This window comes from Salmo salar, chromosome 01, assembly GCF_965601325.2.
Source record: "Salmo salar chromosome 01, fSalSal1, whole genome shotgun sequence".
Taxonomy (NCBI): Eukaryota; Metazoa; Chordata; class Actinopteri; order Salmoniformes; family Salmonidae; genus Salmo; species Salmo salar.
In genome coordinates, this window is record NC_138291.1 from 76,474,227 (window position 1) to 76,499,113 (window position 24,887).

The 24,887-nt window shown below is 45.0% G+C and overlaps 1 protein-coding gene across 11 annotated transcripts in view; it reads right to left on the reverse strand.

Moving 5' to 3' along the window:
- The window catches only part of kcnma1a (potassium large conductance calcium-activated channel, subfamily M, alpha member 1a), a 268,675-nt gene that overhangs the window by 149,613 nt on the left and 94,175 nt on the right, over positions 1 to 24,887 (reverse strand). For 10 of the 11 annotated variants that reach the window (XM_082976695.1, XM_082976708.1, XM_082976700.1 and 7 more), the window contains exon 2: positions 14,791 to 14,961. In XM_082976695.1, coding sequence (XP_082832821.1) covers positions 14,791 to 14,961 — 171 coding nt within the window. The remainder of the gene's footprint in view (positions 1 to 14,790; positions 14,962 to 24,887) is intronic. The other variant, XM_082976696.1, reaches the window with a different exon arrangement.

Consider the following 24,887-nt stretch of genomic DNA (forward strand, 5'->3'; position numbering starts at 1 on the left):
CAAATGCCTCCTGGGTAAAATAGAAATTGGCCAATCAATGAGTTCCAGGTATGATTTCCTCCCCAAGCCTTGACCCCCCATTAAGCAGGAATTAACCCAGTCCTCATTATTTGTGTGGACATACCCTGACATAAAGCCAATGAGTGCCAACCTCCCACCTTTCAGTAGCTGATTGCCTGTATGTTTGATTGATTTATGGTTGACTAAAGTGGACACTCATATCAATATTCAATATCATGCCCGGCTGAGATGAGCACACTGCTCACAGTGAAAAGTTCAGCTCCCTCCTCAGCTGGCCCGAGGCTGAGATTGTGCGTCAGTCGGTAGCCTGCATTTTCCCAAGAGACAGAGAATTTTATGGGTTTAATATCGGCAACAAGCCTTTTTACAATCCGCACCACCACCCCCCACGGCAACCCGTCACCGCGTCCCTGCCTCCATCCCCGCCCCAGCGGGATTGAAAGTGCCACATAAAGTGGCTATATACAATCACATCTTGGACCGCTTGCATGTACAATTACATTCCCTGAGCTGACTGTCAGGGAAACAATTTAAACTGGAGGCTGAGGGCGGAACCCCCCAGGTGTCAATCAATTACACAAGGAAAGCATGAGTGGGAAAAACTCAGTGCCACTACTCTGTTCTGTTCCACTCAATCTCCAGTACAAAACTCATGCAGAGAGCTAAGAGAGGGAGGGAAGAAGAGATTAAAGGTGAGATGGAAAGGAAGAGAGAGAAAAAGGAAGATTGAAGGAGGAAGGGAGAGAGACAGAGAGAGCTGTAGAGAAGATGGAGAAAGAGAGATGGAAAGAGAGAGTTGGAAGGAGCTCTTCAATCACCCTTGTGAGAGTTGGAGGATGAGAGATGTGATGTTGCCATTGTGATATTCCACTAGAAATAACTAAGAAAGTAATTTGCCCGTGTGAATGCTACTGTTAACGTCTGGAGCTATACTGTCTGTGCAATAAAACTAAATCACAACACACACACACACACACACACAGGTCTGGGGACCAGGGGGAGCAGACCCTTTTAGCCTGGCTGTCAGGCTGAGATCTACACTTTCATTACGATGTTTAAGTGTCCGATTGATGGAGCTGCGAGTACCAACGTCCCTGGGTTCACAGTCTATCTATCAAGTAAACTACTGCTGGGTTTTTTAATAGGGAGATATTAAAAAGAGACGACACAGATATGTTGTCGTTTTAAGTAGGAGGTTCATAAAGGTAATCTATCACCCCTCTCCATGCTGACGTGACCAGACAGCTGGTAAAGTGGGGTGTGGCAGAACTGCGTTCAAATTCTATTTGAAATCTTTAAAATACTTTTAGTATTTGCTCTAGCCTGCCAGGATTGCCAGATGGTCGGGGTTTACAGGTTTTGGGATTATCATATTGGTTCAACAAGCCATGCAAGGTCAATCAAGCACAGATGAAGTATTTGAACCCAGGTCTGGAAGACAGTTCAGTGGCCTTGTGGTTAGAGTGTCTGCCCTGAGATTGAGAGTTCGGTCATACTAAAGACTGTAAAAATGGGACTCAGTGAGTCTCTGCTTGGCACTCCGCATAAGGTGATAGATTGGGGGTAAGATTGGGGGTATTGGGGGTAAATTAGACTAGCATTTTGTCTAAGGGGCGTACTTGTACATCAAGCTGCATCATGCTACGAGCTGGCTCACACAAGCCAAGGCTCACGCAAGGCTACTACCTTACTGGAAGACAGTTGGTAAAGTGGGGTGTGGCAGAAAATAAAATATGTTGATCGCAACCTTCAGAACAGCTATGCTCATCTGAAACACACACGTGCACATACGCATACCGACCAATGTGTCCTTGACTGGTAGGATGATGCCTTAACAGCTAATTAACACGGTTAGGTCCTGTAAGTGTTTCTTGCTGACTTGTTTTAATATAGCATTTAATAGTGCAGTGACTTTCAGCACTGACGTTAGTGGAGAGGAGAACAGCGGAGAGGCGAAGAAAGGAGAGGAGAGGAGAGGCGAAGAAAGGAGAGGAGAGGAGAGGAGAGGAGAAGAGAGGAGAGGAGAGGAGAGGAGAGGAGCTTTATAGTTTTTCAGACAACGCATTAAGGCTTTGAAGTCAATACTGATACAGTTTGAAGCCAGAGGGAGGCCGACCTACCAACCATTTAATTATCAGCCACCATGGCTTTTAACACTAGAAGACATAAATAAACAGACTCAAATGTCTCCACCTTTCGCCCTCAGCCACCGCACAGCGTAACCGTCTGTGTGAGGGAGAATTTGTTGAAATGAAAAAGGTATAACAGCATCAGGAGGGCACAGTTTTGAGGAAATTCAAAGGCTGTCAATGATAAAATAACAAATCGGTCTCGCTTTCCTTCTTCCTACCTCTTTCCTTCCCTTCATCTCACGCGTCTCCCTCCCTCCCTCCCTCCCTCCCTCCCAACCTGTCTGTCTCATATCCTGCCTGATATTTGGGCTGTTATAGTACCCTGATGATCCCATGGAATCTATTAGCCAGAGGAACAGGGGGTAGAGGTGGTGGTGGTGTGTCTTAGGGGCACAGCCCAGCCTCTCCTCCCAGGAAACAGTATCTCTTCAGGGGGTAAAGGGATCTGACGTCTGGCTTAGCAGATGGTTCCCCACTCTGCTGTCTCTAGTGATGGCCAATTAGAGAGTGTAAATATGACATGAGTGACAACAGCATAGTCAGTAGGAACCTGAGAACAGCCAGACCTACTGTAAAGTACTGCCTGTCAGGGCTTTCACAGCCAGAGTTACAGCCAGGTCAATAAAGCCAGGTGAAATATGAGGTACATCAACCATTGGCACCCACACAGTCACACTATCACTATGTCCCAAATGGCACCCTATTACCAATATAGTGCACTTCTTTTGACCAGAGCAGAATTGGGTGCCTGGCCCTGGTCAAAAGTAATGCACTATAGGCAATAGGGTGCCATTTCACAACGCAGACACTATCACCGTGCTCTACTATACAGAGGATTCACGTGGATCTAAAATGTTATCTGACAGAGGGTTTGGTTGCCTTTTACTTTGAGGTTTTCAGGGGGGAGAGGATAGTCATCATCCATCTTACAACAGGGCCGTGTTACTGCAATAACAAGCTGTCCAACCAATAAAACAGGCAGAGATACAACCTCCTCTCACTCCTCCTCTCACTCCCACTCGCTCTGACTCAGGCCTATCTGGTGATGGATGGAGAGAAAGACTGACAGTGGACATACTAATACTCATATAGGCACAGTACAGTATGTTGGAATAAAGCAAACTCAGCATATTGAAAGAACATTGTTTCTGCACGCAAACATGCATGTTTAAGTGTATGTTTTGTTTCACCAATTAGACCATATCAAGATCTTAGTAGAATGAGGTGGTATCCTGTCCACTGAGTGTGGCTGGGGTACTTTTTAAAGGCAGAGCTTTCAATGTGGTTTAAAGGTCCAATGCAGCTGTTTTTATCTCAATATCAAATCATTTCTGGGCAACAATTAAGTACCTTACTGTAATTGTTTTCAATCAAATGTCAAAAAGAAACAAAAATAGCTTCTAAGCAAAGAGCAATTTCTACAATTTCACAGTATTATTCAAACCTCAGTGTTGAAATATACATATAAAACACAGGTAAATCAAGTTTTTTGACTGCACTGGGCCTTTAAAGGGAGGTTTTATTAAATGTGGTGTTTGTGGTGGTGGGTTGTGGATCGATGTGGCCATGCATGTGCAGGTTCTGATCCATTTGCTGAGCGTCATTACTAAAGCAATGAGTCGCTGCCCACTGACAGCGACCAGGCTGGCCACGGAATCTAGGTCTGTCTGACTGTCTGTTTGGCTGGCTAGCTGTCCGACTGTCTGTTTGTATGCCCGTGTTTTGCACTAGCGTGCCATCCTTGCTGAACAACAATCTCAGCAATCAGGCTCTGCAGCTCCTGAGCTGGAGATGTCAGCTGCACATAAATAATAATCAAATCCAGACAGAATGTCATTCTCCAGGAAGGCCATTTTTAATGACCTCAGAGCATATGGTTTGTTTTGAAATCCACAGTCCAGTGGCCTTTCTGTAATTAGCTAAGTGTTTTGGGATAACTATAGAATAAACCACAGAATACAAAGTCAGACAGGCATCAGAGCTACAGTATTATGCAAACGCAACTCTACCAAATAATGAAATAGTCAGATATTTAGTACAAACACAGCATACTTCCCAAGATGAGGTTTCTGCCTTTTTCTCCTTGAAAAGGATTGTCGTTCATCAAAACTGCTGGTCATTTATTAATTGTGTCGTCTTTCTACTGAGTCATTAAACAGTTTGGATTTGTGATTGTTCTCTAAAGAAAAGTCACTGTTCTCATTGTGAACTGTCTTGAACCCTTTAGTTTGAAGGAAACATGAATGAAGATGCCACAAATGTCTCGGGACCGGACATCACGATAAGTCATGTGTGACCCTGATCCAATAAGAAGCCTTGAGGACAGGTAGGTAGCAAATTAAACATCACTGTCTGTCTGTCTGGTGGTCTGACCTTTCAGACCGTCGGATGGAGGGAGGAGGATGGATAGAGGGTGGAGGATGGATAGAGGGAGGAGGATGGATGGATAGAGGGAGGAAGATGGATAGAGGGAGGATGATGGATGGAGGGAGGAGGATGGATAGAGGGAGGAGGATGGATAGAGGGAGGAGGATGGATGGATGGAGGGAGGAGGATGGATGGATGGAGGGAGGAGGATGGATAGAGGGAGGAGGATGGATGGATGGAGGGAGGATGATGGATGGAGGGAGGAGGATGGATGGAGGGAGGAGGATGGATAGAGGGAGGATGATGGAGGGAGGGAGGAGAATGGATAGAGGGAGGAGGATGGATAGAGGGAGGAGGATGGATAGAGGGAGGAGGATGGATGGAGGGAGGAGGATGGATAGAGGGAGGAGGATGGATAGAGGGAGGAGGATGGATGGATGGAGAAGGATGGATGGAGGGAGGAGGATGGATAGAGGGAGGAGGATGGATAGAGGGAGGAGGATGGATAGAGGGAGGAGGATGGATGGAGGGAGAAGGATGGATGGAGGGAGGAGGATGGATAGAGGGAGGAGGATGGATAGAGGGAGGAGGATGGATAGAGGGAGGAGGATAGATGGAGGGAGGAGGATGGAGGGAGGAGGATGGATAGAGGGAGGAGGATGGATAGAGGGAGGAGGATGATAGAGGGAGGAGGATAGATGGGGGGAGGAGGATAGATGGAGGGAGGAGGATGGATAGAGGGAGGAGGATGGATAGAGGGAGGATGATGGATAGAGGGAGGAGGATGGATAGAGGGAGGAAGATGGATAGAGGGAGGAGGATAGATGGAGGGAGGAGGATGGATAGAGGGAGGAGGATGGATAGAGGGAGGAGGATAGATGGAGGGAGGAGGATGGATAGAGGGAGGAGGATGGATAGAGGGAGGAGGATGGATAGAGGGAGGAGAATAAACGAGTCTGGATCATTCTAATAACGCTCCAGGTGACAAACAAGGGGTTTAATGGACGGAGGCGAGACAGAGGAGAGGAAAAATTAGGGAACAAGGGTGAGATTGCAGTGGGAATCAGTCATTGGGACAAATTGAGGACTCCCATTTTCAGGTTGTAAAACCACAAGGTGTGTTACAAAACAAGGCTGTTCCCTCTGTTAACCATGGTAGAAGGTAATGGAAGAGCCACACACAGAAACTAGACCTCTAAATGATAATACAAGCCCCCAACATAGAAGTCACAGAGAAGACCTGTTGCAATGCATTTTGTTCATTAGTTGTGTAAACTGCATATTTTAGCAACATACCATAATAACAATGGTTGCATAATTTTATTTTAACGAATGACAGGCTAGATCCTTTCCTCTCAACCCAAGCCCTTCCAAAACCTAAACCATCTGGTTTGAAAATGATAACCAGGATAACACATGTATGTCTTGTGCTCACAGTAGACATCCAGCACCATGTCTCTGCTGGCGTAGTAAGAGAATGGCATGTCAAATATCGGTCTACTGTACAATACCATTAAATCAGGTTACATGACATATAGTACAGTATGCCCATTAGGGTTCATTTACAGTCCGCACAGTCTGAGTTAAGGTCAGTGTCAACACTGTGTGCTCAAATACAAGACATCATCCTCATATTGGGTTGTAACCTCCACTCAGGTCTCCTTTGTAAGTACGTCTTGGAGGTGGTGACCTAGCTACTGGGATTCTCCCATTCAGTTAGACTAAATTAGTGTCAGTGTCCGGGAGGGAGTTCTCAATGCCTTTGATGGGCTGGTTATCTGTGTCTGTCTGTCTTTCTTTCCGTCCATCTCTTCGGTAGGGGGTTCTTGTTCTATGGCACTGCATTGGTCACACGTCTCTCTCTGCAGTCAGACCCCTTATCCATCTATCAACTTATACACTGAGTATACAAAACATTAAGGACACCTGCTCTTTCCATGACAAACTGACCAGGTGAATCCAGGTGAAGGCTATGATCCCTTTTGATGTCACCTGTTAAATCCACTTCAATCAGTGTAGATGAAGGGGTGGAGACAGGTTAAAAAATGATTTTTAAGCCTTGAGGCAATTGAAAAATGGATTGTGTACGTGTGCCATTCAGAGGGTGAATGGGCAAGACAAAAGATTGAAATGTCTTTGAACAGGGTATGGTAACAGATGCCAAGCAAACCGGTTTGCGTCAAGAACTGCAACACTGCTGGGTTTTTCACGCTCAACAGTTTCTCGTGTGTATCAAGAATGGTCCACCACCCAATGGACACCCAGCCAACTTGACACAACAGTGAGAAGCATTGGAGTCAACATGGGCCAGCGTTCCTGTCGAACGCTTTCAACACCTTGTAAAGTCCATGCCCGGACGAATTGAGACTCTTCTGAGGGCAAAAAGGCAGCGTGCAACTCAATATTAGGAAGGTGTCCTTAATGTTTTGTACACTCAGTCTACAGTGGCTTACGAGTTTTATTTAAATTACAGGTTGTAATGCAACAAAATAGGAAAAACACCAAGGAGGATGAATACTTTTGCAAGGCACTGTATATCCACCAGTATTGTTGAGGACTGATACAAGCAGAAGCCACACCCATGTCTTTCTCTGCAGTTAGTCCTACAGAGCTACTGCTAGTATACTGTATTATAGTGGACCCTTGCAGTAGGGGACTGACTCTTGAAGAAGCCACAACCATGTCTCTCTCCTTTCTGCAGTCAGTCCCCTTACCCATCTTATTGTTTTATAATTATAGAGGACTCTAGCAGAAGCCACACCCATGTCTCTCTGCACTCCGTCCGTCCGTCCATCGGTCCCCCGGGTCTTGGCCTGTATAAATATTCATCCATCAACAGACCGCATGACTGAATCAATGCTGGATTGGATTGCCATCGATTCCTCTGATAAATTATGGCAAAAGACAAATAAGCTGCGTATGGCTAACTCCCATACGATTTGGCCCTGGCACTAATGCATGCACGCACACACACACACACAAACCCCGTGCCAGCTGAGACAACGCGACAGACAGAAAATGAAACTATGAGACTCTTAAACAACAAACTGGATTCAATTGAGTTGCATTATGTGAGAGCACACTCTCCGTGGCGATACATCGTGACACTAGATGTGGGATGAAGAGATGGATTTCCTGGGTGGGCTGCTATTCACTGAGAGATCATTTAGAGAGGACGGACGTGGCATCCACTTTGAAACAAGGCTGTCTCTGTGGCTGTGGACACTTTCAGATATCAACTTTAGTGTGTGTTGATGACAGCAGCAGATCAGCTCCACATACAAACAAACACGCTCCATGGGAGAGGATAATTAGCCAGCTGAAATACTGCTGTCAGCCTTTACCAGCCCAGTACACAACTAACTACACACATTACAAAACTAACTACACAACAATGGAAACTGCCTACAATAGTGTTATCCAAGCCCCAAGTCCCAGTAGGACTTGGATAGAGACAGGATGGAGGGGGACAGAACTGTGTGTGGAAACAGGGATAGAGAGGATAGAGGAGAGAGTGGTTTCAAGTTTCATTGTCATGAGCACAAGTGCAGTGAAATGCCTTTCTTGCCAGTTATTTTCCCAACAATGCAGTAATCAATATACAGTACTACAAAATAAAGTACAACAAAATACATAATAAATAGAAATAAGAGGAACACAACAAAATCAGTATGCTATATACCGGGTTAATTCCAGGGTCAGTGCCAATAGCATATTTACAATGTGCAGGGATAAGAGGTAGATATGTATAGGGGTAAGGTGACTAGGCATCAGGATATACAGTGTCTTCGGAAAGTATTCAGACCCCTTGACTTTTTCCACATTTTGTTACAGCCTCATTCTAAAATGTATTAAAATGTATTTTTCCCTCATCAATCTACACACAAAACCGCATAATGACAAAGCAAAAACAGGTTTATAGAAATGTTGCTAATTCATAAAAAATGTAAAACTGAAATATCACATTTGCATAAGTACTCCTTTTACTCAGTATTTTGTTGAAGCACCTTTGGTAGCAATTACAGCCTTGAGTCTTCTTGGGTATGACGCTACAAGCTTGGCACACCTGTATTTGGGGAGTTTCTCCCATTCTCTGCAGATCCTCTCAAGCTCTGTCAGGTTGGATGGGGAGCGTTGCTGCACAGCTATTTTCAGGTCTCTCCAGAGATGTTCGATCGGGTTCAAGTCAGGGCTCTGGCTGGGCAACTCAAGCACATTCAGAGACTTGTCCCGAAGCCACTCCTGCGTTGTCTTGGCTGTGTCCTTAGGGTCGTTGTCCTGTTGGAAGGTGAACCTTCGCCCCCAGTCTGAGGTCTTGAGCGCTGTGGAGCAGGTTTCCATCAAGGATCTCTCTGTACTTTGCTCTGTTCATCTTTGCCTTGATCCTGACTAGTCTCCCAGTCCCTACCACTGAAAAACATCCCCACAGCATGATGCTGCCACCACCATGCTTCACTGTAGGGATGGTGCCAGGTTTCCTCCAGACCTGACACTTAGCAATCAAAAAGGTTCAACTCAGATAGTCCATGTAGGCATTTTGTTAGCTATTTAGCAGTCTTATGGGGATAGAAGCTGTTCAGGAGGCTGTTAGTGTCAGACTTGTTGCTCCGGTACCGCTTGCTGTGTGGAAGCAGAGAGAATGGCTAGGTTGGCTGGAGTTTTCCGGGCCTTCCTCTGACACCGCCTGATATAGAGGTCCTGGATGGCAGGGAACTTGGCTCAAGTGATGTACTATGCTGTCCGCACCACCTTCTGTAGCACAATGCGATGTGGATAGAGGGATTAAGTGAGAGAGAGAGAGAGAGAGAGAGAGAGAGAGAGAGAGAGAGAGAGAGAGAGAGAGAGAGAGAGAGAGAGAGAGAGAGAGAGAGAGAGAGAGAGAGATGGCCACCGCCACAGGGCTGGGAAAAGGCCATGACAGCAGATGGTTACTGGTTCCCACCCAAGATCCCATAAAGCAAGAAAGATGTCTGCTTTGACCCATTTCTGCCTGCAGTCTGGTCCTGCAGAGTCCAGTAATAGCAGGGAGAAGAAATAGAGGACTATATCAATAATAGAGAGGATATAATCCTTCACCGGAAGCATTCCCTTCCTCTTCACATTATGAGATTACAGTAAACCCAGAGGTCTATAGGCCAGGTACATGGTGAGTGGATTAACCATTTACTGTAGTGTCACAACCTGCTGAGTCACTCAGATACTCTTCTTTTGTCGTTTCATATCGCTATAAAGGATCTCTCGCTCCCACCAGACAGAGAGAGACAGACAGACAGACAGACAGACAGACAGACAGACAGACAGACAGACAGACAGACAGACAGACAGACAGACAGACAGACAGACAGACAGACAGACAGACAGACAGACAGACAGACAGAAAAAGAGAGCGAGCGAGAGAGATGCTGGCAGGCGGTCACTCCTACCATCTCTTTAATATTTGAATAATCTCCAAATATTCTGTCTGCAGTGCTGTAGTAATTCACATGGAATTTGGAACCATACATACTTATTCTACCAACTCCATATCTGTCGGTAGAACATTTGGGTCAATTTAGTTTTTCCCCCTCTAATGGTTAAGAGTAACACACACACACACACACACACACACACACACACACACACACACACACACACACACACACACACACACACACACACACACACACACACACACACACACATACACACATACACACACACACACACACACACACACACACCGATAAATGTAACTACCATTCCCTTAATGTTCCACAAGGTGAGAATGACCTGGTGGAAAATGAGGACGTGTGTGTGTGTGCACCTGCTCACTGTTGCTTACATGGGAGATTGATGTGATGAGCTATAATGGGTTTCAGTGATTCAACCCGGGTATTGGCTCCCATTAAGACAACAACAAACACACACACACACACACACACACACACACACACAGGCTTGTCTGCACCTGCTCACTGTTGCTTCCATGTGAGATCGATGTGATGAGCTGTAATGGTTTCAGTGATTCAGCCCGGGTATTGGCTCCCATTAAGACAACACACACACAAACCTATATTGAACTATGCTGCAAGAATCTGGTGTTGTAAAGAAGCCAAAACAGGGCTAACTCTATTCAGAACAGAGCCAGAAGACGTTACCTTAGAGTGCATAAGCTTTCTCCAACCCTTGCTATTCAAGGAGACATGGGATGGGAGCCTAGTGAAAATAAGACAGAGGGGTGAAATTATTAGGTTATGAAACTGTGTTATCAATATGCCAGGGGACAGAATAACAAAACATATTTTCAACTGGGATAAAACACACAATTATCCTTGGACAAAGGAACTCAATGACATATTTCAAGAAGCTGATCTACAACACGTATTTAGAAATACGTTACGATGCTCTGTCAACATGATCCAACACAAGTTAACCCTCAAAGAAAAATGGTCAACTGATATATGGCCAAAACCAAAATTCGTAACTTCAAACCAGATCAAAACACATATGATCCAGAACCCTATGTCACCTCTCACCTAACAAGAAATCAAAAGATCCTTGTGTTTGAGAACGGGGATACTGGCTCTGGAAATTGAAGGTAGGTTCAATACCATAAATGAGAAGATCAAGAATTAACTGCATGTATTTTACTGTACTTTATACGATTTAAGAGTACATTTGTTTAAAAAAAATACAACAACAGAAACCAGACCTATTCTGGAGTAGTGATGAAGAGAAACCTGAATGGCTATTCGGTACAGAAGTGTTCCTGGTTGTAAATGTTATTTACAAAGCTTGAAAGGCAGGACAATATAAGTTCTATAAATTAAAGGTTTTTGTTCTGTGTTTCAATATTTTTTTGTTTCAGTAGGAACGCAAATGAGCATGTATGTATGCATTTATGCATGTGTGTATACTGAGTGTACAAACATTAAGAACTGGTGGCCTGCGGGCCTACAAAATGGGGAAAGAGCAGGTGTTCTTAATGTTTACATTAAGTACACCAAACATTAGGAATACCTTCCTGATATTGAGTTGCGCCCCCCCCCCCCCTGCTTTTGGCATCAGAACAGCCTCAATTCATCGGGGCATGGACTCTACAAGGTGTTGAAAGTATTCCACAGGCCTATGTTGACTCCAATGCTTCTCACAGTTGTGTCAAGTTGGCTGGATGTCATTTGGGTGGTGGAGCATTTTAGATGCACAAGGGAAACTGTTGAACGTGAAAAACCCAGCAGCGTTGCAGTTCCTGACACAAACCGGTGCGCCTGGCACCTACTACCATACCCCGTTCAAAAGGCACAAAAATATTTTGTCTTGCCCATTCACCCTCTGAATGACACACACAATCCATGTCTCATCCTTCTTTAACCTGTCTCCTTGCCTGCATCTATATTGATTGAAGTTGATTTAAATTAATTCAATAAGGGATCATAGCTTTCACCTGGTCAGTATGTCGTGGAAAGAGCAGGTGTTCTTCAAGTGTTGTACACTCAGTATATGTACATACACTACAGTGCCTTCGGAAAGTTTTCAGACCCCTTGACTTTTTCCACATTTTGTTACGTTACAGCCTTATTCTAAAATTGATTATATTGTTTTTTCCCCCCTCATCAATCTAACCACAATAGCCCATAATGACAGTGCAAAAACAGGTTTTTAGAAATGTTAGCAAATTTATCACAAATAAACTGAAATATCACATTTACATAAGTATTCAGACCCTTTACTCAGTACTTTGTTGAAGCACCTTTGGCAGCGATTACAGCCTCGAGTCTTCTTGGGTATGACTCTACAAACTTGGCACACCTGTATTTGGGAAGTTTCTTCCATTCTTTTCTGCAAATCTTCTCAAGCTCTATCAGGTTGGATGGGGATTGTCGCTGCACAGCTATTTTCAGGTCTCTTCAGAGATGTTCGGATCTCTTTGTACTTTGCTCTGTTAATCTTTTCCTCGATCCTGATTAGTCTCCCAGTCCCTGCCGCTGAAAAACATCCCCACACCATGATGCTGCCACCACCATGCTTCACCGTTGGGATGGTCCCAGGTTTCCTCCAGATGTGACGCTTGGCATTCAGGCTAAAGAGTTCAATCTTGGTTTCATCAGGCCAAAAAATCTTATTTCTCATGGTCTTTAGGTGTCATTTGGCAAACTCCAAGCGGGCTGTCATGTGCCTTTACTGAGTGGCTTCCATCTGGCCACTCTACCATGAAGGCCTGAGTGGTAGAGTGCTGCAGAGATGGTTGTCCTTCTGGAAGGTTCTTCCATCTCCACAGAGGAACTCTGGAGCTCTGTCATAGTGAGCATTGGGTTCTTGATGGCCTCCCTTACCAAGGCCCTTCTCCCCCGATTGCTCAGTTTGGAAGAGTCTTGGTGGTTCCAAACTTCTTCCATTTAAGAATGATGGAGGCCACTGTTCTTGGGGACCTTCAATACCGTCAACATGTTTGGTACCCTTCCCCAGATCTGTGCCTCGACACAATCCTGTCTCGGAGCTCTACGGACCTTTGTCCTCATGGCTTGGTTTTTGCTCTGACATGGACTGTCAACTGTTGGACCTTATATAGACAGGTGTGTGCTTTTCCAAATCATGTCCAATCAATTGAATTCCCCACAGGTGGACTCCAATCAAGTTGTTGAAACATCTCCAGGATGATCAATGGATACAGGATGCATCTGAGCTCAATTTCGAGTCTCAGAGCAAAGGGTCTGAATACTTCTGTAAATAAGGTATCTATTTTTAATACATTTGTCATTATGGGGTATTGTGTGTAGATTAATGAGATTTGTATTTTATTTAATCCATTTTAGAATAAGGCTGTAACGTAAAGGGTCTGAATACTTTCTGAATGCACTGTGCATACGCGTACCCCCTCGACAGAAGGCATTGAGGTGAAGCTGTGATAGGTGTATTTAGATTCCAGAGCACACTTGATCTTTTTTAGCAGCAAAGTCATCAAGACCAGCACATGAACAGAGACCTAGGGCTCTAAGCGCATACATCGGTTTCTTTCTTTATTTTCCCTATGTCACTGAATCTACACGGTATACACACCACCCTGTGTGTGTTTTACCCCTGTCCTGCACAGTTCAGATGATTGAGTACGGCTACACTGTAGTTGCTATGGTAACATGGAAACAGGTTCAGCGAACACAGACGCTCCTCGCAGCTTTGATCTGCAGAAAAGGCCTGATGGATGGCAAGAGTCCCACAACACCACCCACACACACTGTACATGTCAAGATGTGTGCAAACACTTGAATCGTGCACACGCACACTCATTCACCTGCATACACACTTAACTGTTTAGAGTGCATTCCCGTGCATATCATTACAGCATCAGTAAGCAGGCATATGGTGCAGAAACCTAGACAATATCAGAAGTAGCACAGATCACAGTAGGTGAGATATTTCTATGCAGAGTACTGCTCTATACAGACCTCTGCTTAATTTCTCCTCAATATCAGACAGGTACTTTAGAGAGGACACACCCCCACACATATTCTAAGTAGACGTGAAGAATTCACATCTCACCAAATATTAACAATTACACTTTTAGGGTTGGTGTTTTTATAGTTTTGTGTGTTTGTTTTGGTCAACGCTCCAAGTTTTGTATTTATTCAGTCCCCCAAAACCAGAAACACTAAACATCTACGAAACACCTAAATCAAGACATTTTGGTACTTTACCTAAAGCCTGCAAGTATGACTATTTTTTACAAGCATGAACTAGCCTTTATGTCTTATAATCAGGCTTATCATATGTTATGTCTCTATATGTATCAATATAGAGACATGTAGGGGTTTCCTTTGTCTGGTTTTAAGTACAGCTCATGGTGGGAGTCCAGATGCTTTATTCTAGCCCTGCCTAGCAGACAGATTTATCAGCTGATTACACCGCAGCAGACAAAGACAAGGGGTCCTTTGCTCCCTCCCTCCAACCCCTGTGTACCCTGTCAGTCTTTGGTCACAAGCATACATGTTCTACGCACCCTCTAATCTAACAGTAATGCAGCTGAGTCCCCATTTGACAAAAACATCCCATTAAGGCATAAGGAGAATGTATCCCAGTAAATTGACATGCTATCCCAGTGGCATGTCAATTTAATAACTCAGTTATATTTTTTGCTGTCTATTACGTCTGACATCACACACGTTCTGACGTAATACGAACGCCAGGTAGAATATCTTTGACATTGAGAGCAGCTCAAAATAAAAGCACCGACACACCCCTACACACACACACGCACAGTGCCACACACACACACAAACATGCTTCGGGCACGTACCAGGACTCTGCCGGTGAGTGTCTGTGCTGATATCATGACCCCGGCCCAGTCCTTCACAGAGGTCATCCACCCCACCTCGCTGGCAGGTACCACTTCGTCCTTCTCATCAGGACCCTTAGGTGTCCCATCTGCTGCCTGACTGTTAGCAGGGTTATTCACCTTCTGGGCCTCCTGGAAAAAAGGGGGAGAGAGAGGTGGAGGAAAAAGAAAGAGAGATGAAGGAAAGAGAAAGATGGAGGAGAGACCGAGAGAGATGGAGGAGAGCATGAGAGAGAGAGATGGAGGAGAGAACAAGAGAGATGGAGAAGCAAGAGATTGGGGAGCGAGAGATTGAGGAGTGAGAGATGGAGACAGAGAGAGAGAGAAAGATTGCGTTAACATTTTGTTGATCAGACACCTCAACTCAGCAAAAAAATAAACGTCCTCTCACTTTCAACTGCGTTATTTTCAGCAAACTTAACATGTGTAAATATTTCTATGAACATAACAAGATTCAACAACTGAGACATAAACTGAACAAGTTCCACAGACATGTGACTAACAGAAATGAAATAATGTGTCCCTGAACAAAGGGGGGGGGGTGAAAATCAACACTACCCGACAGTATCTGGTGTGGCCACCAGCTGCATTAAGTACTACAGTGCATCTCCTCCTCATGGACTGTACCAGATTTGCCAGTTCTTGCTGTGAGATGGTACCACACTCTTCCACCAAGGCACCTACAAGTTCCCGGACATTTCTGGGGTGAATGGCCCTAGCCCTCACCCTCCGATCCAACAGGTCCCAGACGTGCTCAATGGGATTGAGATCCGGGCTCTTCGCTGGCCATGGCAGAACACTGACATTCCTGTCTTGCAGGAAATCACCCACAGAACGAGCAATATGGCTGGTGGCTTTGTCATGCTGGAGGGTCATGTCAGAATGAGCCTGCAGGAAGGGTACCACATGAGGGAGGAGGATGTCTTCCCTGTAATGTACAGCATTGAGATTGCCTGCAATGACAACAAGCTCAGTCCGATGATGCTGTGACACACGGCCCCAGACCATGACGGACCCTCCACCTCCAAATCGATCCCGCTCCAGAGTACAGGACTCGGTGTAACGCTCATTCCTTCGGCGATAAATGTGAATCCGACCATCATCCCCGGTGAGACAAAACCACGACTCGTCAGTGAAGAGCACTTTTTGCCAGTCCTGTCTGGTCCAGCGACAGTGGGTTCGTGCCCATAGGCGGCGTTGTTACCGGTGATGTCTGGTGAGGACTTGCATTACAACAGGCCTACAAGCCCTCAGTCCAGCCTCTCTCAGCCTATTGCGGACAGTCTGAGCACTGATTGAGGGATTGTGCGTTCCTGGTGTAATTCGGGCAGTTGTTGCTGCCATCCTGTACCTATCCCGCAGGTGTTATTGCATGTGGTCTGCCACTGCGAGGACGATCAGCTGTCCGTCCTGTCTCCCTGTAGCGCGGTCTTAGGCGTCTCACAGTACGGACATTGCAATTTATTGCCCTGGCCACATCTGCAGTCCTCATGCCTCCTTGCAGCATGCCTAAGGCACGTTCACGCAGGTGAGCGGGGCCCTGGGCATCTTTCTTTTGGTGTTTTTCAGAGTCAGTAGAAAGGCCTCTTTAGTGTCCTAAGCTTTCATAACTGTGACCTTATACGGCTGCTAGAATCCTGACTAGAACCAAAAAATTTGATCATATTACTCCAGTGCTAGCCTCCCTACACTGGCTTCCTGTTAAGGCAAGGGCTGATTTCAAGGTTTTACTGCTAACCTACAAAGCATTACATGGGCTTGCTCCTACCTATCTTTCCGATTTGGTCCTGCCGTACATACCTACACGTACACTACGGTCACAAGACGCAGGCCTCCTAATTGTCCCTAGAATTTCTAAGCAAACGGCTGGAGGTAGGGCTTTCTCCTATAGAGCTCCATTTTTATGGAATGGTCTGCCTACCAATGTGAGAGACGCAGACTCAGTCTCAACCTTTAAGTCTTTACTGAAGACTTATCTCTTCAGTAGGTCCTATGATTAAGTATAGTCTGGCCCAGGAGTGTGAAGGTGAACGGAAAGGCTGGAGCAACGAACCGCCCTTGCTGTCTCTGCCTTGCCGGTTCCCCTCTTTCCACTGGGATTCTCTGCCTCTAACCCTTTTACAGGGGCTGAGTCACTGGCCTACTGGTGTTCTTCCATGCCGTCCATGGGAGGGGTGCGTCACTTGAGTGGGTTGAGTCACTGACGTGGTCTTCCTGTCTGGGTTGGCGCCCCCCCCCTTGGGTTGTGCCATGGCGGAGATCGTTGTGGGCTATACTCGGCCTTGTCTTAGGACGGTAAGTTGGTGGTTGGAGACATCCCTCTAGTGGTGTGGGGGCTGTGCTTTGGCAAAGTGGGTGGGGTTATATCCTGCCTGTTTGGCCCTGTCCGGGGGTATCATCGGATGGGGCCACAGTGTCTTCTGATCCCTCCTGTCTCAGCCTCCAGTATTTATGCTGCAGTAGTTTATGTGTCGGGGGGCTAGGGTCAGTCTGTTACATCTGGAGTATTTCTCTTGTCTTATTCGGTGTCCTGTGTGTATTTAAATATGCTCTCTCTAATTCTCTCTTTCTGTCTTTCTCTCGGAGGACCTGAGCCCTAGGACCATGCCTCAGGACTACCTGGTATGATGACTCCTTGCTGTCCCCAGTCCACCTGGCCGTGCTGCTGCTCCAGTTTCAACTGTTCTGCCTGCGGCTATGGAACCCTGACCTGTTCACCGGACGTGCTTGTTGCACCCTCGACAACTACTATGATTATTATTATTTGACCATGCTGGTCATTTATGAACATTTTAACATCTTGACCATGTTCTGTTATAATATCCACCCTGCACAGCCAGAAGAGGACTGGCCACCCCTCATAGCCTGGTTCCTCTCTAGGTTTCTTCCTAGGTTTTTGGCCTTTCTAGGGAGTTTTTCCTAGGGAGTTTTTCCTAGCCACCGTGCTTCTTTCACATGCTTTGCTTGCTGTTTGGGGTTTTAGGCTGGGTTTCTGTACAGCACTTTGAGAATATCAGCTGATGTACGAAGGGCTATATAAAAATAAATTTGATTTGAAATTTGACCTTAATTGCCTACCGTCTGTAAGCTGTTAATGTCTTAACGACCGTTCCACAGGTGCATGTTCATTAATTGTTTATGGTTCATTGAACAACTATGGGAAACAGTGTTTAAACCCTTTACAATGAAGAGCTGTGAAGTTAGGTTTTTACTAATTATCTTTGAAAGACAGGGTCCTGAAAAAGGGACGTTTCTTTTTTTGCTGAGTTTATTATTTCATATAGAAATAGGGAATCATGACTGCTGCTCTATAGGTTATATTTCTATCTGCAATGTTCTACAAGAGTATCTAGCACCATGTCCCTGAAAGGAGAGTGGGCTTGGAGGGTACATGTACTGTATAGCTCCACAAGGTGCCATCTAAAGTATTCCTAGAATCTATGACCATATTCATAGAATGATCATATGAACCGACATAAGATCTGCATTACAGTAAGAGGTCCAAGGTAGCAATCACTTGAGTCCCTATAGACAGTGTAATGGAGAGAAAGAGCTCTAGCATGTCAATGTGAGGCTCTGGCTGCTGATGCATAAGAGTGGAGGTAAAGACACATACACCCACACACACTTCCATCATATCTCACACTGTCAGGGTTGTCAAACACGCCTCTGCCATATGTTGAATGTGTGTTTGTTCATGTGTGAGTGTGTGTAGTCGTTCAGTTGCTTTTGCCCATATGGGCCTGTAAGTTCATTCATCCTAGGGGTGTATAGTGGCATACGACTAATGTTGTCATGCAGGCCCCTCAACCCTTCATCTTGTGTCTGAATGAATGAGCAGAGCACAGTTGCATTGTAACGCATCGACTCGCCATACTCTGCAGTGCTACTTACGTACGCAGCTGCTTAGACATCCACTCACTCTAATAATACTTCCTTTGACATGTTTCCCCTTCAGCCATTAAGTTGCATGGTTTGACTGCAAGCACACACATAGTGCATACCGCCTGGCGAGGTAGAGTAAAGGTCAGCCTGTGTTAACGCTAGGCCCTTAAACCATAGGGTGTAGCCCAGCGAATGGCGTCACAGAGAATCCCTGGCACCCCAGTAACTTTCAGAGCTCTCGACGGGGGCCCGCTCTCCCTTCCAAGGAAGCTGGGTTGTATTAACGGCAGGGTAGTAGTTCATCTTTAATTACGACCCACTGGCACTGCTCGTCCACTCTGGACCAGACCTGTGTTCAAACACTACGTGAAATCTTTTATATACTTCGAGCGTTTGCGTAAGTCTGCATCGACTGTCAAATGGCTGGAGTTTAACGTTTTGGGACTTTTCCATTGGTTCATTAAGCCAGGCAAACTCAATCAAGTCCATATAAAGTATTTGGAATGATTTTAAATAGTGTTTGCACCCAGGTATGCTCTGGACCAGCCGACAGACGAGTCAGAACCATGCCAACGGAGTCTCTGGTTAATGGACTATGTGACGTCAGCAGACTGGGACAGTAGTGTGTGTTTGGGTGACATGATACTGTGTCTGACATCCTAAGGTATTCCAACAGTCTGAATACTGAACAGGTGGAAAATACCCAGAATACAACTGACCTACATGTATTGTTTTTTTTCCCTTGGTTTGTTTGTGTTTGACGCCACAGAGTCAGAGCCCTGAGTTTTTCCTTGCCAGGTCATGGAAAACTCAGGGCCCTAGACATACTAATCCATCTCATTCCAAGAACTATGAAGCAAGAGAAGAAACACTATATATACACAAATGGACAGTACCCGTAAAAAAAAGGATACACACCTACTCATTCAAGTTTTCTTTTACATTGAAGAATAATAGTGAAGACATCAAAACTATGAAATAATCATGTGGTAACAAAAAAAAAGTGTTAAACAAATCAAAATATATTTTATATTTGAGATTCTTCAAATAGCCACCCTTTGCCTTGATGACAGATTTGTACACTCTAGGCATTCTCTCAACCAGCTTCATGAGGTAGCCACCTGGAATGCATTTCAACTAAAAGATGTGCCTTGTTAAAAGTTAATTTGTAGAATTTCTTTCTTTCTTAATGCATTTGAACCAATCAGTTGTGTTGTGACAAGGTAGGGGTGGTATATAGAAGATAACCCTATTTGGTAAAAGACCAAGTCCATATTACGGCAAGAACAACTCAAATAAGCAAAGAGAAATGACAGTCCATCATTACTTTAAGACATGAAGGTCAGTCAATCCTGAACATTTCAAGAACTTTGAAAGTTTCTTCAAGTGCAGTGGCAAAAAACATCTAGCGCTATGATGAAACTAGATCTCATGAGGACCGCTACAGGAAAGGAAGACCCAGAGTTACCTCTGCTGCAGAGGATAAGTTCATTAGAGTTAACTGCACCTCAGATTGTAGCCCAAATAAGTAACAGACGCATCTCAACATCAAGTGTTCAAAGGAGACTGCGTGAATCAGGCCTTCATGGTCCAATTGCTGCAAAGAAACCATTACTAAAGGACACCAATAGGAAGAGACTTGCTTGGGCCAAGAAACATGAGCAATGGACATTAGACTGGTGGAAATCTGTCCTTTGATCTGATGAGTCCAGATTTGAGATTTTTGGTTCCAACCAGTGTGACTTTGTGAGACGCAGAGTAGGTGAACGGATGAACTCCGCATGCATGGTTCCCACCATGAAGCATGGAGGAGGTGGTGTGACGGTGTGGGGGTGCTTTGCCAGTGACACTGTCAGTGATTTATTTAGAATTCAAGGCACACTTAACCAGCATGGCTACCACAGCATTCTGCAGCGATACGCCATCCCATCTGGTTTGCACTAAGTGGGACTATCATTTCTATTTCAATAGGACAATGACCCAACACACCTCCAGGCTGTGTAAGGGCTATTTGACCAAGAAGGAGAGTGATGGAGTGCTGCATCAGATGACCTGGCCTCCACAATAACCCGATCTCAACCCAACTGAGATGGTTTGGGATGAGTTGGACCGCAGAGTGAAGGAAAAGCAGCCAACAAGTGCTCAGCATCTGTGGGAACTCCTTCAAGACTGTTGGAAAAGCATTCCTCATGAAGCTGGTTGAGAGAATGCCAAGAGCGTGCAAAGCTGTCACCAAGGCAAAGGGTGTCTACTTAAAATAATCTAAAATATAGAATATATTTTGATTTGTTTAACACTTTTTTGGTTATTACATGATTCCATATGTGTTATTTCATAGTTTTGATGTCTTCACTATTAATCTACACTCTAGAAAATAGTACAAATTAAGAAAAACCCTTGAATGGTAGGTGTGTCCACTTTTGACTGGTCCTGTATGTGGACACCCCTTCAAATTAGTGGATTTGGCTATTTCAGCCACACCCGTTGCTGACAGGTGTATAAAATCAAGCACACAGCCATGCAATCATTATAGACAAACATTCGCAGTAGAATGGCCATCCTAAAGAGCTCAGTGACTTTCAACGTGTCACCGTCATAGAATGCCACCTTTCATCACATTTCTGCCCTGCTAGAGCTGCCCTGGTCAACTGTAGGCCACACAAGCACACAGAACAGGACCACCGAGTGCTGAAGCACGTAGCGCATACAAATTGTCTGTCCTCGGTTGCAACACTCACTACCGAGTTCCAAACGGCCTCTGGAAGCAACGTTAGCACAATAACTGTTCGTCGGGAGCTTTATGAAATGGGTTTCCATGGCCGAGCAGCCGCACACAAGCCTAAAATCATCATGCACAATGCCAAGCGTCAGCTGGAGTGGTGTAAAGCTTGCTGCCATTGGACTCTGGAGCAGTGGAAACACGTTCTCTGGAGTGATGAATCACGCTTTACAATCTGGCAGTCCAACAGACGAATCTGGGTTTGGCAGATACCAAAGGAACTCTACTTGCCCGAATGCGTAGTGCCAACTGTAAAGTTTAGTGGAGGAGGAATGATGGTCTGGGGCTGTTTTTCATGGTTCGGGCTTGGCACCTTAGTTCCAGTGAAGGGAAATATTTTATGCTACAACACACAATGATATTTGAAACGATTCTGTGCTTCCAACTTTGTGGCAACAGTTTGGGGAAAGCCCTTTCCTGTTTCAGCATGACAATGCCCTCGTGCACAAAGCGAGGTCCCTACAGAAATGGTTTGTCGAGATCGGTGTGGAAGAACTTGACTGGGCTACACAGAACCCTGACCTCAACCCCATCGAACACCTTTGGGATGAATTGGAACGCCGACTGCGTGCCAGGCCTAATCATACAACATCAGTGCCCGACCTCACTAATGCTCATGGCTGATCGGAAGCAAGTCTGCGCAGCAATGTTCCAACATCTAGTGGAAAGCCTTCCAAGAAGGAGTGGAGGCTGTTATAGCTGCAAAGGGGGGACCAACTCAATATTAATGCCCATGATTTTGGAATGAGATGTTCGACGAGCAGGTGTCCACATACTCTTGGTCATGTAGTGTACATACCAACCCAGCCACTACAGTACCCAATATAGTTCCTAGACTATCAGGGACAAAGTGACAGTAGTATTCCTTTCTGGCTGGCTGGCTGGCTGGCACACAAACGGTTTTTCCCATTACAGTCTGTTTGGAGAGGATTGTCCAGTTCAAATTGGATTATATTCCTTAAATGATCCAACATGACCACAGCTGCCATTTTCCTAATTACATTTTCTGCCATAACAAATGGCAATAACCTCCTTTTAAAAGGCTGCCTTAGATACAGTTCTAGTGGCTATCTGCTGCCTATATACCCCACATAACAGGAGAGTGCCACAAATGGTAACCTGTTACCTATGGGCTCTTGTCAAAAGAAGTGCACTTCTTTTAGGGTCCCATTTGGGACGCAGTCCAGGAATGCAGTGGGAAATGGGTTCAGGACTGCTTTGTAGGCAAACATCCATGCTTCTATTCAGGAGTTATGAGCTGTTATGAATGCTTAGCTGGATAATAATGTATGGACGGTGTGTAATGCATTATAAATGAATTAATACCTCATATTTATACAACCACTATTATAAGGAGCCATGGTTTGTCAAGAGTGCCAATATCAAGTGTTAAAAAGCACTATTGGGTGCTAGAAGGCAATATAAGATCTTTATAACGTCTTCACATCTTACCAGAGCGCAGAAAGCTGTAACCTCACCCCTCTCCTGCCCTCTTCAGTCCTCCCTTGCCAAATACCGAGAATGCTTCGTCCCTTTCACATGGTGCAAATACGGAGGGGTATGTGTTTGTGGCGCTCACTATATCTGTATGTGTGTTCACTATTCGCGGGCACGGCTAATGTTTCGCTCTGGTTGGATGGCCACCTGCTTCAAAGCTCTCCAGGCATGTAGCCGTGGTAACATGTGCTTGGCAGGGGCTGAGGAATAAATCTAACTGAGATGACTGGAGGAGGACAGGCACACTAATAACCACTCACACACAGTATACGTACGTGTGTGTGTTTTAGTGGGGAAACCATGAATAATGGATATAAGTCGAAACTGATGTCTAGACAGATCGGAGAGGACAATGTAAACAACAAAGTGTTTCTACTTCATTTCATTTAAGCGGCTGGCCGGCGCTGGGCCTAGCTCACTACAGGGACAGAGAAAGACTGCTGCCAAGAGAGAATCCATCTGCTATATATACACACCTGTGATGTCAAACTGAAAGAGAGAGAGATGGAGAGAGGGGGAAGATTGAGAGAGAAAGGGAGAGAGATGGAGAAAGGGATGGAAAAAGAGATAGAGAAAGTGTTTGATGGAGAAAGTAAGAGAGGAGAGTGAGCGAATGAGAGGACGGAGGATAAAACAGGAGGAAGGAGAGAGAGAGTGAGAGAGCAAGAGTGAGAACGGATCAGAGAACAGCAGGAGTGCAAATATGTTCCTTTTCACGGGCCAAGAGGTTGGCCTCTGTAGTTGACACAGTTTATCTATGTAAGCAATAAGGCCCTACATAGACTGTCCTCAACCCTCCTGCCACACATCCACACAGATAGACTCATAACTGAATATACACTAACTGTACAAAACATTAAAATGACCCATGCCTGTAATACTATCATCAGGGCGCTGCAATCAATAACAGCAGTGAAGAGAGAAACAGTGAATGACTTATTAATTGGCTAAGGTGAGAAATATGGCTGCCTTGGGAAGAGGACTGAGCAGACCTTATGGTGAAGGATATCACAGCTATATTAAGATCCATCTCGGAGTAGCCAGCAGTGTAGGTGTGTGTCTCTATGTGTCTGGGAGTGTGTCACTTGTTAAATCCACTTCAAATCAGTGTAGATGAAGGGGTGGAGACAGGTTAAAGAAGGATTTTTAAGCCTTGAGACAATTGAGACATGTATTGTGTATTTACATTTACATTTTAGTCATTTAGCAGACGCCATTCAGAGGGTGAATGGGCAAGATTTTTTTTTTAAGTGCCTTTGAACGGGGTATGGTAGTAGGTGCCAGGCGCACTGGTAATGAACTGCAACGGTGCTGGGTTTTTCACACTCAACAGTTTCTCGTGTGTATCAAGAATGGTCCACCACCTAAAGGACATCCAGCCAACTTCAGACAACTGTGGGAAGCATTGAAGTCAACATGGGCCAGCATCCCTGTGGAACGATTTCCACACCTTGGCGAGCTCATGCCCTGAAGAATTGAGGCTGTTCTTAGGGCAAAAGGGAGGGTGCAACTCAACATTAGGAAGGTGTCCTTAATGTTTTGTACACTCAGTCTATATCCACCAGTATTGTAGAGGACTGATGCAAGCAGAAGCCACACCCATGTCTTTCTGCAGTTAGTCCTACAGAGCTACTTAATTCTGCCAGTATACTGTATTATGACTGATGTAATATTCAATTTCCAAAATGTATTTTCATTGTCATCGTTTTCCTTTAAATAAAATAAATGTATTGTCCCACATGCCATTGATTGCCATGGTCAGTGGCTACCAATTTAGCAACCATTCCGCAAATATATTCTGTGTTATACTCCATTATCCAATGAATGTATAAAAAACAAAGCTCAGTAAAATCTGCTACAGTAGTACAAGGTGCTCAGTTGACTTTACTGCTGGACC